Raw genomic sequence first — 13,942 nt, 5'->3', positions numbered from 1 at the left:
TATGAGCAATCATCTGTTTGTGTGTATTTACACTGTAAGACAAATCACTTGTACATATACTAGCCAGCAATCCCCTTTTTTTCTTTGTAGCTGCTGCTTCAGGTATTATTTGCTCTGCTCTGTAGAGCATCTGAGTCTGCTGAGTTGACTGTTTGATGTGAGCAGCAGTGGTTTGCACTTTTAATGGCAGAGATACCCGTATCCAGGGTACAGTTCTTTCAGTTGCAGGGCGAGCATTTTTTGCCAGGTACAAATAAATCATTCACAGAAATTATGCAACAAAAACCCAGACTTGTGCTGCCCGTTGTTCACAGTGTGTGACTGATCTCCTAAACTGAACAGGTTTTATTAATTTATCCTTCTTACCTGAATGACAGCCTGTAACAGGTATATGGACAACACCCCAAAGGACAAGAATAGCAATGGCCGCCTGTTAGAAAACGGCACTTTAGTGCTGTAACTGGGATTCATCTGCAAAGAACAATGCTGAGTAAGGTCATCACCAACACGACTTCCTGAAGAGAGTGTAACAGAGGATGCACAATTCATTGCGGGGGACAGAGGGTCTTGTCCTTTTCCCTCACCACCCCACAATACCCTGAAGACAGATGGCAAAGACCAGCACCAGAAGGGTTAATGACTTCTGCAATTGACAAGTTTCCCTTTCGTTAGCTTTACTTGTCTTGAGCTGCTCATATCTACAATGGCTGCAGTAGTTGTTTGCTTAAGCTGGAAGACAGTAAAAATATTTTTCAATGAACATATTTTCATTATCTGTTAAAAAAAAGAAAAAAACTGTTGCCTTTGTACCTGTGAGTGGCAGTATTAGAACGAAAGCCAAGTCATCCCCCAAATCTCTGGAACACCCCCCTCATATAAGTGTTATTTAATTCCTTTAAAAACTTAATCTTTTAAAAATTTAATCTTGTATAAGGAGTTTAGAGATTCCTGTCTTTCTGCCTGTCTTTCACTCCTTCCTTAATGAAGTCTTCCAAAGTGTCATGGCCTGCTCTTGCACTACTTTGACCAGATCTGTATCTTCCATTTCTCAAACTGAAACAAAGCCCATAGCCCATCCTACCCTTAGGAAGCCAAAACGCCCTCCCGATACAGAAACATTTGGTTTTAAGCATTCCATTAAAAGAGGTATATTGTCCAAGTTGTTCCAAAGTCAGATAGCAGATTGGATCATAAAAAATTATTACCCTCGACTGCCCTATTTGTCAGGTGATGTCACTACGGTATTGTGGTTCCTTAATAAACTTTTTTTTTGCCCGTATAAGCCAACAAATCTGCAACATTTTTCCCTGAGCTCTTTAGTGGCATGAAATCTCTTCTGGCTAAATGGATACGTTGGTATTAAATGTTCTGCTTTTTCTGTGGATTATTTTTTTTCTAGACAACTGATTTTTAGATTGTGGGGAATGGTAAATATGCTGCTGACTGCCCAAAAAGAGCACAAGCAAAACCAAACCAAATCTATAAAGTCTGAGACGCCACCCATGTTGTTAAACCTTCTAGTCGTTAAATCTTCTGTAGTTAAGCAAGTGAATTGTACTGTCATATAAATACAGCATAGAGGGTGATTGCTGCTGCTGTATATCTTATAATGCACTATTTTTAAAGAAAACAGGAAGATAACAAAAAGGCTTTGAAACATCCCTTGCAAAAGCTGTGTAGCTTGCACGGCAGGAAGGAATCACAGTCTCAGCTGAAGAATTTTGTTGCTGCTGAAACCTAAACAATAAAGAGGAACATGTTCACGTGGGAGCTGGTGGTTCAGCACTGCTGAACAAATTCTCATCGCACACTACCAAACACTTATTGTCAGTCCTCGTGTACTTTTGTTTTCTTGTTCTCTGGTCAGTATAGAGCTCCCAGAGCAGAGGAGAGCTGGCTTTCTTCTTTGAGGAAACAGGAGGGAGAACTTATTAAAATAAAAAAATGTCAAACCACTGAGGCGGTTTTTTAAAGTAGAAAAGGTCTGATGAGTAACATACCTTCTTTTGCAAGGCTTTTGTTTGTCTTAAATGGGCAGGTAATTTGTCAGAAACAGTTCAGTTCTCAGTCAGAAGGAAGTGGAATATTTTTTATATTACTTGTAATAATTTTTGTGATTGTTTTTGTGACTCTGCAGATATCGTTATGACCTAGTGTTTTACCTCAGGCCTGTTCATATCTATTTGCAACCAATATAATTTCAAAAGAACAAAATATCTAGGAACAAGCTCCAGCCAGTTCACAATCTGACTATTTATCCAAAGTTTCATTCCAAAGATGTGCACAGTTACCTTGCCATGAAAATCCAATAAACCATCACACTATCACTGAGTTATAGCTGTATTACAAATTTTACTCCCTACAGCTGACCTCAGCCTGGGAAACAACATTTTGCACCATTTCCAAAAATGGCAGCAGGAGCTCTTTTGGCATACCTGTCTTTACCTCAGCTTTCCTGGTTACTGCCAGCATAAGGCATGTAATCAGGACAGGTTGCACTGCAGTTATTACCCCTTGATTTACCAGGAGAACTCCTGAGCTCTAAATTACACCAGAGGCTGAGCCCTCTCTTTGACATCCCACAAATTAAGGGAGAAAAAAAATGTGTATTCTGGACCAGCAGGAGACACATTCTGGTGTGCTGATAACAGAAAATTGGCCGATTTTATTCTGCAGTTCTGTGTCTGGAAGTGGACGCTAATTGTATACAGAAGAGAAATAGGGTTTTCTCCAAGATATGGAAGACTTCTTCACGTCTGTGATCTCCAGCTCCTGCTAATAAGGATGTGTCTGCTAGCAGCTTAATTTTAATCTCTGTAATTTACGTCAGGTCAAGACAGCTCCATGTCCTACAGCTGAACTTGTGTCATATTTCCTGGGAACTTTTTAGCTATCTTCTCTATTTCAGTCACCTTCCACCACCTCTTTTCTTCACAGAGTTAAAAGCTTTCATTAAATCTCTATCAGTAATTAGTGCTGTTAGAGATCCAATAGCCAATGATGGATGGGTCCTGCTTTCTAATACACAGGGAACGGTGACAGCAGGAGGTGCAGGACTGTCACTACAGATACAAACTCCAGCCTCAGAAGATGTCTGTTCCTGACCATTGTTTTTTGGCTTGGTGGCAGCTCATTGGTGTTCTTGGGGTCTGTTTTCTGATCTGATATCCACCTTATTTCTAAAACCCATCAGTTGTCTAGGAAGAAGTTCCTTGTGAATTTTTCACTTGTCCGTTCTCTGATTCACCATGGCTTGAAATATCATGGCTTTTAAATTATTTTTCAGAGAGATCTCACAGAACGATGCCTTGGAGGTCATAGAAGCAAATGTGTTTTCCAGCCTTCCCAAACTACATGAAATGTAAGTAATGAGCAATCTAAATTCAAAGGAGGCAATTATAAAGATTCATTATAGGCAAGTAGCAAAAGTTTTGCGTTTTGGTTCAGGTAAGGTCTGAAGAATTCATAGAAATAAAGGAACATTTGAAGTCTCTCTTTGTCTTTTCCGTCTTCTTACCTAACTGTCCCTTTCTTTCCCTGGTCAGCCTGAAACTTATCCTCAAACCACTATTGATATCAAAAGGTGGTGGGGACTGCTGGTCTGTGGTAGGCTGCTCTGAAATTGTGCAGATCTGCTGCTGTTAAAATCTCAGCATATAGTAGCACTACTTCATGGGGCAACCACAGATATTTTAAAATCAATATATTGATATATTTCCTCTGATGTTTCATTTTCTCTTTGCAGAAGAATTGAGAAGGCCAACAACCTCGTGTACATTGATAAAGATGCCTTCCAACACCTTCCGAGCCTCAGATATTTGTAAGATCTTTTGCTCTTTGCAATTAGTGTAGTAATTTTGAATGAAACAGATGTGGTTTTGTCCAACCTGTGCTGAGCACTTTTGGTAATAAGGCAAGATGATGCCCTCTGTCCGCCTACTAGTTGCACATTGTCAATCCACATTTTCATCCCCAGGCCTGCACACAGACTCAGAAAAGCTATATTCACACATATAAAATCCTTGAGCCTTTCTAAGCAACAGGTTGAAACTGAGTGATGAGAAAAGCAGCTGGGCCTTTTTTCTGTCTATAAAAACAACTTTAGGTTGAAATTCTTCATGAGAGCTTTGGGATAAAATCTCTCTCATCTGTCTTTGCTATGGCTCTACCTTCTGTTATACTTAAACACATGGTATTAAGCATTCAAATTATCTTTTCTTTAGCAATGGTAGTGCTATACAATGGTTTTCGTTAATGCTTGATGTGAGATGATTTAAAACCTTGGAATATAAACATATTGGTGTATGGTATAAATTTATTTCATTAGCCAGCATCATCAAGAATGCTGCTTGCACAACTGTGGTTGCTACATCTGCTCCCATGGGATTGTCTTCAAAATTCAGTGATAATTGAACACATCCTTAAATTAAATTTACCCAAAAATATTTTCACAGCTTTTAGCGCATGATCTTAACATGACTAATAATCTCTCCTCTGCATAAAAATCCAATGAAGTTCAGTGGTTTTGTTTTTAATGGCCGTAGCTTAAATAAGCTCCCACAGTGTTCTTCACTGAACAATGGCATATACACCCAGCAGGATATTAGCTTTTGTATGTCCATCCACATGAGCATATACACCTAACCTTGTTTCCTTGTTTACACAAGAAGCTTTACTCATCCAAGAAGCCTGATCATGACTTCTACATTTGAGTACATAACAGCAAGTGCTTAATTGTCTAGTTAGGTATTTCTTAAAGATGGGATGAAATCAGGTCAGTGGTCTAATAAGCATAGTTCCCAGTAAGCTAATGAGTGTTTAAGGTCTCTGAAAATCACTAGCATCTGGCAGGTTCTGAGCTCAAAAATGCCGAGAGGCATGGGTTTGAATTTGAACTTTAAGATTTGAGATTTAAGGTTTGGACTTTAAGAGATAAGGTGTATTTAGCACTAAAAAAATCATTATATCTCGTTGAACTGGAATATGTGGTTAGAATTGCAATAGGATTGTCATTCTCGCTAGTTTTTTTACCAATATCTACTTTAGCAAATTCGCCAGACATCTTGATAAACTTTAACTTTTGTATGTCCATAACTGAAACACAGATTCTTCTCTTGGCAGTAGGGAAATAAAGCTTTAAATTTGCATTGCATGAGGCAAAATCATAGGCCTTTTTCCTTTGGTTTCAAGCCTGAGTCATTCAGGTGTGACTGCTGTCTTTGAGTAATTCTGTCTACCTATGAATGAAAACACAGCATTTGTTTATCCCGTGTAAAATCCCCAGAACAAGCTCCTGTGGGTAGTGCATCTGTCAGGTGTACAGGTGGTTAGACAGAATGGGAGCCTATTTATCTCATACAAAATTGAAGAATAATAAGAATTGTGAACACAGTAATGAACACGCTAATTTCAGCGATTTTTTAGATGTGGGACACACAAACTGCAGATTGTGGAAAGAAAGGTAAATCCTCACTTTAAATATCAGAAGTAGTGGAAGTTTTTGTCCTGATTTTAGTGGATGCTCCCTCTTTCGAACATTTGTCTTTCTACGCTCCCATACATGTTGGCTTAAACATTCAGACCTGCTACCTGTATACAGATTCAGCTGCAGCATCTACTATGGCCTATAGAAGCAACAGATCAAAAATAGAGAGGATTGCTTGTCTCACTAACCATTCCCCACTCCTCATTAGCTAGTTCTACCCACCAGCTGAAATCAGAGGAAAGTATATTTTGGATACTTTTTAAGATATTCTCTCTTGCAGACACACAGAACTGGATTTCTTACTGGCTCCACTCCATCTATCCCATTAACTAAGTGCTTTATTGACAGTTTTGATGCTCTCCACTGTTCCCTGCTTTCTCTCTTTTTTCCAGGGGAGGTTTTTCCAGAAACTCAATGATTTGGTGACTAGAAAAAATTCTCTAATTTTATTCATGGCCACTTTAATCATACTCATTATTGTGCCAAAACTTTTCTTTAATTTAAATAGATAAAATTCATCTTTGGTGCTTATTCCACTAATGGATTTATGCTGCATCTTCTCTGTGTCTTCATTTTTGGAGGAAAAAAAACCCAACCACCTCTTTTATGACTATAAATAGTACAAAAGGTGCAGGCTTCATGGCTTTGAGAGTCTGAACATATGAACATGTCTTTTGTGCTAATGACAAGGTTTGAGATAGCTGCACTGGGGGTATAAATCAGCACAACACCTTTGGCTTCAGTGAAGCTACACCAATTTACATGATAGGGATCAGAAGCAGGATCCAAATTCCCTGTAGGAGCCTTTCATGTAGCAGTGAGCTGGGTGTGATGCCAGGTTGCATTATGCTTAAGTTGCTCTATGTACAGTCATACCTTCGTGGTCTCTCTCGGCACGTTTCTGTAGGAAAGACTGCCATTTTCTCCATCCCTTTGTTTCACTCACTGGTGCTTGCCATTTTAGAAACCTGCCATTGAAAAGGCAGAGAGTTTCACTGTTTGAAAGAATAGGACTGTTAATTTAATGAGAAAGCAGAAACCTTGGTGCAAAATGGCAGCTGGTAAAGGTAACCCAATCCTAGTATTCACCTTCTTGTGACATACAAGGAAAGGTCAATTAGTGAAAATATAAGGCAAGATGCAGAGGGGAGTTAGTGGATTGGTGGCTTTTGTGTTAAATTTTTGGGTTTTTTGTTGTGTTGTGCTTTTGGTTTTTACACAATAGAGAAGTAAAGGGTTGTAAACATGTGGGACTAGAGTTTAAAATAATTCAGAAAGGGTTAAGCATCTGTGTGGACAGAAATGCTGTCAATAGCTATTTGAGAAATGATAAAAATTTTAAGGCCATGAAGGGAAAGTAACAAACCTTTATACATTACAGCCTAATTCTCCCATTAACTGCTGGAAGTTAGGAAGGAATTGCAAGTGATTTCATAAATATCTTGTCACAAAATTAATTGGGAGATTCTGTCTGACCATATGTGAGGTTGTGTGTGTGGAAAAACAAACCTGACTCTGATCCCACTGGGATGTACTCCTGTTGCCCATGTGGTGTATCTTCTCCCCAGTTGGGGTCCATGCCACCTTCCCAAATAGTCCATATCGAGGCAGCAGACCTGAAGAGGGAGACCTGTGCTTAGAGAGGTCCTTGGCCAACCTTCTGCTGCAGACCCTGACGTAGACTTCTGTAGCCCTTACTGGTCTGACCCATCAGTCAGAACAGCTGGCACAGGCACCCCCGTGTCTCGGTGTAAAGAGGTATAGCGAGACCCAGCTGCAACCAGCACGCAAAAGCAAGGGAACTTGGGTACCTGCCCATTGCTCAGCTCGTTGTGATTCTTATGAAGTTTCCAGCCATGGTGGCAGCCTGGCAGGGTACGAGAGTGTGGTTTGATTCCTCATGACAGTGCTATAGATGTGACAGAACTGTTAAAACACAGTTCAGAAAGTCTCGGAGAAAAAAAATATATTTACTGGCAGTTTTCATTTAAAAAAAAGAGAAAAATTAATCAGTGTTAAAATGTGATACTGAGCCTAGGAACCATAGCCCATCAGTTTAATGACCTTTCCAGCTCATTGCTTGCAAGGCTTTGTGCTTCTTCAAAAATAGTTGTATAGCCGCTAGGTTTTATTAATGGGCAGGCAAGAAGCTCTGGCTAGTGCTGTCAGTCCTCTCATCAGCTTCATGGGCTCATTACAGCCACTAGCTGTTGAACATTAATAAGCTTTTATCTCTGTCAACTTGGCTACAAATACATTTCCCCCTCACCCCACCCCCTTTGTCTCCTGCATCATCATTACTACCACGGCAAAAACACTAAGGAGAGAAAAATGCTAAAAAAAATGCAATGTTGAAATACTCTAAACCTTCTAGTAAAACGTGACCTTAACTTTCCCACCAGTATTTTAGAAGCAGTGAAGAGAATTGTTAATTGGTCGTCTTGGAGGTATGCCAAAGAGACAGACCACTTCAAAATGGTAACTTACTGACCTTTTCATGGGTACAAGATTATTTATCTGGCTCTCATTAGGGAGAGCTGTGGCATTGTCTGTTTAATAATGTAGTGATGGCTTTTCAAACCTATTTTCTTTTCAAAATTAGTTCTCAGGTGTAATCTGTGTCCTTTGGTTCTTTTTTACAGTGGATGTGTCAACATCCTGTATTAAGCAATCTCAGCTTAAAATAGAAAGATTTAAATGTACCAATCCTTTCAGAAAAATTTGAGGGCATACAGATGGATTGTTGGAGGTGAGGGGAAAAGTACATCGCAAAAGTATGTGTTTTATCTGCAAAACAGTTCACATTACAGAAAACAGAGCCCAACTCTGAAGTCTTGCAGCTGCTTGTACCTGCCTGGTCTTACTTCATGGAGGACCTGACACACGTGTACCTGACATGCTTCCTAAACCCAAGACTGTACTTTCTCCATATGCAGCAAAGTCCACAGAATCACTGACTATTTGCTTGGATTTGGCTATTCAATAAAAAGAAGTGATGCTCCAATCCTGCCATTTGCATGTCAGTCTCACTGCTAAAGGTCTTGCCCCAGAAGTGGGTATTGTGGACTATAGGCTCAGCTTAGCCTGCAAGGCAGGGACACGTGAGTCAGAGGAATCTCTTGCTGAAATCAGGCTTATGTGCAATATAAAGTAAACCAGCACGATTAAGGGAAACAAAAATAACACTTCCTGAGTGATGTTGTATTTCTCTCTTCCTACCTTGGATTTGCAATTCAGCAAATACCCACAATAAGTTGATTAGGTAAACTGTGTTCCCAGTTTTGTCAGAGTAGCTCCTACCAATTTGGCATAAAAAAGAGCAGGCGTGTTGCTATATCTGGAGATAAGCAGCCAGAATCTTCCAGGAATTAGGTTCTGAAAGAGGTGGGTTGTTTTTTTTTCCTGCTGATCATGGTGCTATGTTTTCTTAAGTGCTGACTCCAGTAAGCCTTTTCAGAAAGACAATTAATGCTTTGGAAAGCAGCCATCAGCCATGCGAAAACCAGGTTCTTACCAAGCTGTTTATGCAATGCAAGGGGGGACTCAGTTATAACACAGATTAAAGAGGACACTTGTTTAAAGTGAGGCTACTAAGGATGTATATGTTATATGGTAAATATATTGACAAAATTGTCCTACAGGAAAGATATTCAGTAAATTGGATTATCTACATTCTAACAAGATCATCCACTTAAAGGCCTCTGGAGATTTGCTGGTTGAATAAAAAGAGAGGGAAGAACTAGGCTGCAGCCTAGCTAAATATTTTTTTAATTCTTTTTCTACAATTAATTAAAAGAACATCCTCTCCTATTCCTAATCACTGTTCTGTGCCTCTGTGTAATCAGTGTTCTGTGCTACTTGGAGATTTCCTTCGATATATAATGATTTGTCAAAGATGCTTTCCTCTTCATCTGATGCTGTTCAGTTGACACCAGTACAAATTGAGCCCTGAACACTTTGGGATTACTGGAAAGATCAGGACTATGGCATCACCCAAGGCTTCAAACATGTTTTTTCACACACGTATGGTGAAAGCTCTGCTAACCAGTGTGACATTTTGGTATGTTGGGTGTAAGTTGCCATTGGGAGCAGTGTTTGAATAGCTTATGTTAGAGTACCATTGCTGCAACAAGGTGGACTGAGATTTTCTCAGGAAAGTACTGTAGAAAGGAAAGCTTCTCATGTATTTTCCTCTGTCCTGCAATAGCCACACACTACTTGGCAGCAGTTTTCTGCTTCTTTTACCTACTAAAGGAAATGCATGCTATAATTCATATTTAACAAGAGGCTCATAAAAAGAATTGCATTAATTTTTAGCATATGACTCATTTAAAATTAAAGACAGCTTTCAAGTAAAACCCTGTACATTTCCAGTAATTTAAAGAGTGTACTTTAAAATACTGTAAGGGGAGAGTTACAGGTTCTTCTTCTATTGCTTCTAATTTTTTCGGCTAACTCCTTTTACAAAGCGCAGAAGTACTTCAAATAATAAGGACCTTGTGAAATCTGTCTGCTTCATTAATCTTGCTTTCTATTTAACTATATGTAATAGTTTTTTCAAAGGCATTTTTGTAGAGCTTTCTTGGTTCACATGTGACAGCTGTTATTTTTAAGTTAATGCAATGTCAGACCACTCTGACTCCTGAGACGAAGCAGTCATGACATTTCAGCAACTTTCCGAAATGGGCTTCTTGAACATTCACTATACTTCTTCACTTTTTTCCTGCATATAATGCATTGCTTTTTGTTATAAGACAAGACAGATAACAAGTTGGCTTTTCAACATCTGAGGATATCCAGATACCACCTCAGGGAGCTCAGTGCAGTACTTACGCAAGTGAATGACTATTTTATCGACCTTTGTGTCACTGTGAGTGCCCAAATGTAGGATTTGGTTGTCATATGGAGGTGTTCAGTTTCAGTTCAGATTATGAAACCTGAAAGGTTGCAACTCTCCTGAAATAATCTAGGTTCATAATAAACATCAGATGAATGCTTATACTTTGTTCCAGTCTCAACCAGTGTTTTTCATCATCGTTCAGCTATTCAGGAATAAATCTGCAAAACAAAAATCACATCCAATAACGGAAGAATATTGTTCTGTTTAAGTGCCAGGATAAAAAATACCTTCCATATACTAGTAATACATTTCTTAAGGAACCAATATTCTCAGTGAAAGTATCTTCTCTACTATCTCACATATTAAAAATAAAAAGATATAACTAAACTTTCAAGAATCCAAATTTTCTTTTTGTTTGGTAGAGAAATTTTGGTGGCTAGGAAAAACTCTTGGCCAGTCAGAGCCCAGCCTGGTCCAGCTCCTCCTCCCTCCTGTGCTCAGGCCTCTTTCCAGCCGTCAGCAGCCACCAGCCACCTCCTGCTGCATGGCAATATTATGTTTGTCCTATCCTTGATACTGCTCTAGATTTAAAAAAAATTGCTTAAATTGGATGTGGTACAGCTCTGCGGATACCTGTGTTTCTTCGCTGGCTGTGGGCACAGGGTTGTCCTTCAGAGTCAGTATTTCTGGGGTGGTGTTTCATGGACAGAAACAGCAATGCAGAGGCCAGTGATGCCCAATGTGGTTGGAGGGTGTATGTACTTGAATACAGAGACTCAGGCCCATTTCCAGTCACACCAACTGCTGAAATACTCCCACATGTTTGGTTCCTTGCTATTGGACTTGATGAGGAATAAAACATCCTAATTGTCTCTTACTGTCATGAAATAATGTTGTTTCTAGTGGAATTAATGTATCCTCTACTGAGTAGAAGGTTAAAATTGTGGTGAGTTGTCTTAAAAGAGCTACTGTGAAAATAATTATCCTGTCTCAGTGCAGCTGATTTCTTAGAATATGATTGGGAAATTAATACTGACAATTTCCTGAGATCATCAGGACAGATTGTGTAATTACCCAAGGTAGGACTTCAGTAGGGCAGAATTCAGCTCGTGCTTTGGAGAAAAACCTTTTCATGTCACAATGTCAAATTTCATATGAGCAAACCTCTCCGTTTGTGGCTAAACCCTGCCTTTTGGGGCTGCCATTGTCCAATGTTCTTTCCTCTTTGTTAATTATTGTTTCGTTCCTAGGGCAGAGCAAATAATCTTCATCTGTTCTTTCCTGCTTAGGTTAATATCAAACACTGGCCTTCGGTTCTTACCTGCTGTCCATAAGGTGCACTCTTTCCAGAAAGTTTTGCTGTAAGTTTTAATGTCTGCTTTTCATTTTAGAAGCTCCCTTTGAATGTTCTCCTACTCCAACAGAACCTTTCAAGACATGGTTTCCCTTGTGTTAGCTTATTAGGTTCACAGTAGCATTTTGGGCTGTGATTTTGTAGGCATTGACGATAATGTGGCCCAAAAGGTTTCGTTTCTCTTTAGGTCTCTTTTCTACAAAGCGTTATAACTTGCACTTTACAGACCACTCTTCTTTTAACCGCACTATGAGTGTCTGCCTGGATGGCCCAGAGGACAGATAACAGCCTTTTACTCCTCTTTCACCCATCGAAATCCAAACTAGGCTGGTGGAAGTGGAAATTTATTGCCATCTGGTGACAGTTCTCTGGCCTGCGTGGGAAGTGTTGCTGAACTTGGAGCTATTTTCTGTGGAGAGGTGGTCACATCACAGAGGAAAAAAAAAAAAAGAAAAAAAAAAAAGGAAATATGTTTACCATGCTCATTTTTTCAACTGGCAGTAAAACTGTCCAGAGAATAAAATATTTTTTTCTATGGAAAATTCCAGTGCCAACAGGGAAAAAAAATATTAGTGTAAAATTTTTTTCTGTAAAAAATACAGATCAGAAAAAGCTTGATATTCTTTCATTGAAAAAAGATCTTGACATAAATTTCTCAATCAGTTCTTAGTATAACTGAAATCAGAAAACCCTGGAATTAAACAACTATTTCTTCTCTGCCTTTGGACAAAATATATTGTTAATGCACAGGCAAAGTTCTGTGAATTAAAGTCTTTGATTAGAAGATTTCAAGCTGCAGAAATACTAATCCTGCAGTTGTCTTAGTAATCACCGTTAATATAAATAAAAATGCATGGAAAACATAGCGGTGAATACCTGAATATAGTACACACACATATAAGATAAGAAATAGATTTCTGTAATACACTTGACATGTAATTCTGAGAACTGCACTTCAGGGCTCCCCAAAACCATCAAGCAAACGCAACAGATACAGAGCTACAGAGCCTTCTTCTTGTAGACTTTATGTTGATGATCAGTCTTAACTAGATGTGAATGATTGTGTCCTGCTGAGCAAAAGTTTGGGTTTTTTTCTGAAAACCCTAACTTCCCTGTAAGAACAAGTAGGCCTTGATCCTGCTTGAGTCCCAAACTAGACATTGATTCAAACCCTGGCCCCTCTGAGGTCAAAAAGAAAATTCCTGTTGGCTTCAGTTGTGTCAATATTGAAGACCCAAAGGTAGGTCTTGATGGGTCGTTGATGTTCATAAAGAGGTGGTGCAGATCCTTAGCAGAGTGATATAGTTCACTTGTATGGGTGCCGCATTCCCTCCCTATTCCTACCTCTGCTGACCTCAGTTTGCAGAATGAGGCCTCTGTGTAAGTGTCACTTAATGCAAAGTTGTGGCTGTATTCAGCTGTTGGCATGAGATAATTTTGGAACTGTGCTTAATTTCAAGTTTTGCACATAATTAATTTTGTTCCATGCTTTCCAACAGAAACAGCATGAAAACAACCATATCCCCAGTCTAAATTATGAGTAATACTATTTAACTTCTTTGAGGTCTATTTTGAGCAAGCAACAGGACATATATCTGCCATTCCTTTTTTTTGTATCAGTCAAAACTGCTGAAAGACTGAAATGCCTGCTTGTCATTTTGACAAACTCCATTGACAGGGGTCCCACGTCTTAAGATTTTAAGCAGATACAAAGCTTCTAAGCAACCCTGCTGACATCAGCAGGAGAATGATTCGTGAGCTGGTAGGTACCCTGCTAAATCAGTTCAAAAAGGCTAATGGCTTTTCCTTCTTCTTGTTGGGAGGCTGCAGGAAGGGGTGGCCTCACAGCCCCTCAGCCTTCATTTTCTGGATAGTATGTTTGCTGGAGGGACTACTTTGTCTGCCTCAGGGTTATGGGACCTGAGTTTTTATGCATTTTAATGACTTCAGCCTATTTGGGAGGAAAGTGTGGGGATGTTGGAAAGCTTTTGCTCCAGCCTTTTTTCCAGGAAGGTTCATGCTCTGAAGATAAAATGTCTTAAAAACTTAAGTCGTTACCCTCTGCCTATAATACTCAGATTGAATATAAGGAAAAAGACTGTGTTTGAAATCATGTATCGTATTAAAAGGCTCACAGAGGTACAAAAAGGTATAGTTTCTATTGTACTTTATTTTTCAGAGATATTCAAGACAATATCAATATACGTACAATTGAAAGAAATTCCTTCACAGGCCTGAGTTCTGAAAGTGTGATTCTGTGAGT

At 39.2% G+C, this 13,942-nt stretch overlaps 1 protein-coding gene across 1 annotated transcript in view; it reads left to right on the top strand.

The window, feature by feature from the left end:
- The window catches only part of FSHR (follicle stimulating hormone receptor), an 80,395-nt gene that overhangs the window by 50,512 nt on the left and 15,941 nt on the right, over positions 1 to 13,942 (top strand). Inside the window, exons 3-6 of the mRNA XM_009956390.2 lie at positions 3,287 to 3,361; positions 3,746 to 3,820; positions 11,615 to 11,686; positions 13,859 to 13,936. Coding sequence (XP_009954692.2) covers positions 3,287 to 3,361; positions 3,746 to 3,820; positions 11,615 to 11,686; positions 13,859 to 13,936 — 300 coding nt within the window. The remainder of the gene's footprint in view (positions 1 to 3,286; positions 3,362 to 3,745; positions 3,821 to 11,614; positions 11,687 to 13,858; positions 13,937 to 13,942) is intronic.

The sequence above is a fragment of the Leptosomus discolor genome, chromosome 2, assembly GCF_034619465.1.
Source record: "Leptosomus discolor isolate bLepDis1 chromosome 2, bLepDis1.hap2, whole genome shotgun sequence".
Taxonomy (NCBI): Eukaryota; Metazoa; Chordata; class Aves; order Leptosomiformes; family Leptosomidae; genus Leptosomus; species Leptosomus discolor.
The sequence above is the reverse complement of the archived record's forward strand: the minus strand, read 5'-3'. Positions and strand labels throughout refer to the sequence as shown.